This window comes from Rhea americana, unplaced genomic scaffold (genome assembly GCF_003343005.1).
Source record: "Rhea americana isolate MKP2758 unplaced genomic scaffold, rheAme1 scaffold_1017, whole genome shotgun sequence".
Classification (NCBI taxonomy): Eukaryota; Metazoa; Chordata; class Aves; order Rheiformes; family Rheidae; genus Rhea; species Rhea americana.
The window spans coordinates 4,035-5,377 of record NW_028185059.1 but is presented as its reverse complement, the minus strand read 5'-3'; the positions used below and the strand labels follow the sequence as shown (position 1 = coordinate 5,377).

Here is a 1,343-nt window from a genome sequence, read left to right as displayed (position 1 = left end):
GCCCCAAGGGGACGGGACAGGTCCTATGGGACAAGATGGGTCCTGGGGCGCGGGGACGAGAAGGGGTCCCAAGGCGGCTCCCAAGGAGCGGGGACAGGTCCAGGGGACGGGGGTGGGTCCTGGAGGACAGCGGTGGGACGGGGAGCAGGGGCAGACCCCAGGGACGGAAACGCCGCCGCGGCCCGGCCCGGCCCGCCCCAAGCACCCACCTTCATCATGAGGACGATGGTGTTGAGGGCGATCATGGCCATGATGGTGTACTCGAAGGGAGGGGACACCACGAACTGCCACATGCGGTACTGGAAGCTCTGGCGGTTCTGGGGCATGTGGCGCGTCAGGGGCTTCGCGCTGATGGCGAAGTCGATGCAGGCCCTCTGCGGGGGGGAAACCACAGCGTGGGACGCGTCCCCCCGCTCCAGGTCCCGCCGGGGCGCTGGCGCGCGGCGCACCTCGTTCTTCTCCAGGCTGTACTCCTCCATCATCTTGTCCCCCTGCTCCTGGAAGGTGATGATGATCAAGGCCACGAAGATGTTGACGAAGAAGAAGGGGAAGACCACGAAGTAGACCACGTAGAAGATGGACATCTCCATGCGGTAGCCCGGGCTGGGGCCCTGGTTCTCGTAGGTGGCGTCCACCGAGTGCTTGAGGACCCTGCGGTGGGCCGAGAGCAGAGACGGGGTGGGGAAGCCRCGGGGAGGTGCGAGACCCCCCGGGCATCCCCAGCGCGGTCCARCCCCACACGGCTCTTGGTCCTGCAGGAGCCAGGCGTCCAAACCGGGGCTCGGTCCACCAGGACGTGCTCCTCTAGGCTTAAACCCAGGTGAGASCCCAGTGCCCCCCGCCCCCGCGTGGGAGACAGCTGGTGGGCCCCCACGAAGCTCGGGGAGGTCCCACGCCCTTACTGCGGCCAGCCTTCTCCCGTGGACACGGTGAAGAGGGTGAGCAGAGCCCAGAGCACGTTGTCGTAGTGAAACTCGTACTTCTTCCACTCCCGCTTCTGCGCCTTCACCTCGTTGTCCTTCTCGTAGACCAGATATTCCCCCCTGCGGTGGGAAAGCGCGATGGGACCAAGGCGGGGACAGGTCCCGGCAGAGCCCGGCCGCGTCTCCGTCGCCCGCGGTGGCCGGAGGCGTCCCCACGGCAGGCCCTACCTGCAGTCCTTCTCGAACTCCTTGGACTCGTCRGTGCAGTAGAAGAACTTGCCCTTGAAGAGCTGGACGGCCACCACGGCGAAGATGAACATGAAGAGCATGTAGACGATGAGGATGTTGAGGACGTTCTTGAGGGAGTTCACCACGCAGTCGAAGACGGCCTGGAGGGCGGCGGACGGGACGGGACAGGGT

General features: G+C 66.2%; 1 protein-coding gene across 1 annotated transcript in view; it reads right to left on the bottom strand.

Moving 5' to 3' along the window:
* The window catches only part of LOC146601466 (voltage-dependent P/Q-type calcium channel subunit alpha-1A-like), a gene marked incomplete at its 3' end in the record, with an annotated part of 6,813 nt that overhangs the window by 2,280 nt on the left and 3,190 nt on the right, over window positions 1-1,343 (bottom strand). The window contains exons 2-5 of the mRNA XM_085305323.1: window positions 1,152-1,312; window positions 903-1,043; window positions 450-651; window positions 210-374 (exon numbers count right to left, since the gene is read on the bottom strand). Coding sequence (XP_085161449.1) covers window positions 210-374; window positions 450-651; window positions 903-1,043; window positions 1,152-1,312 — 669 coding nt within the window. The remainder of the gene's footprint in view (window positions 1-209; window positions 375-449; window positions 652-902; window positions 1,044-1,151; window positions 1,313-1,343) is intronic.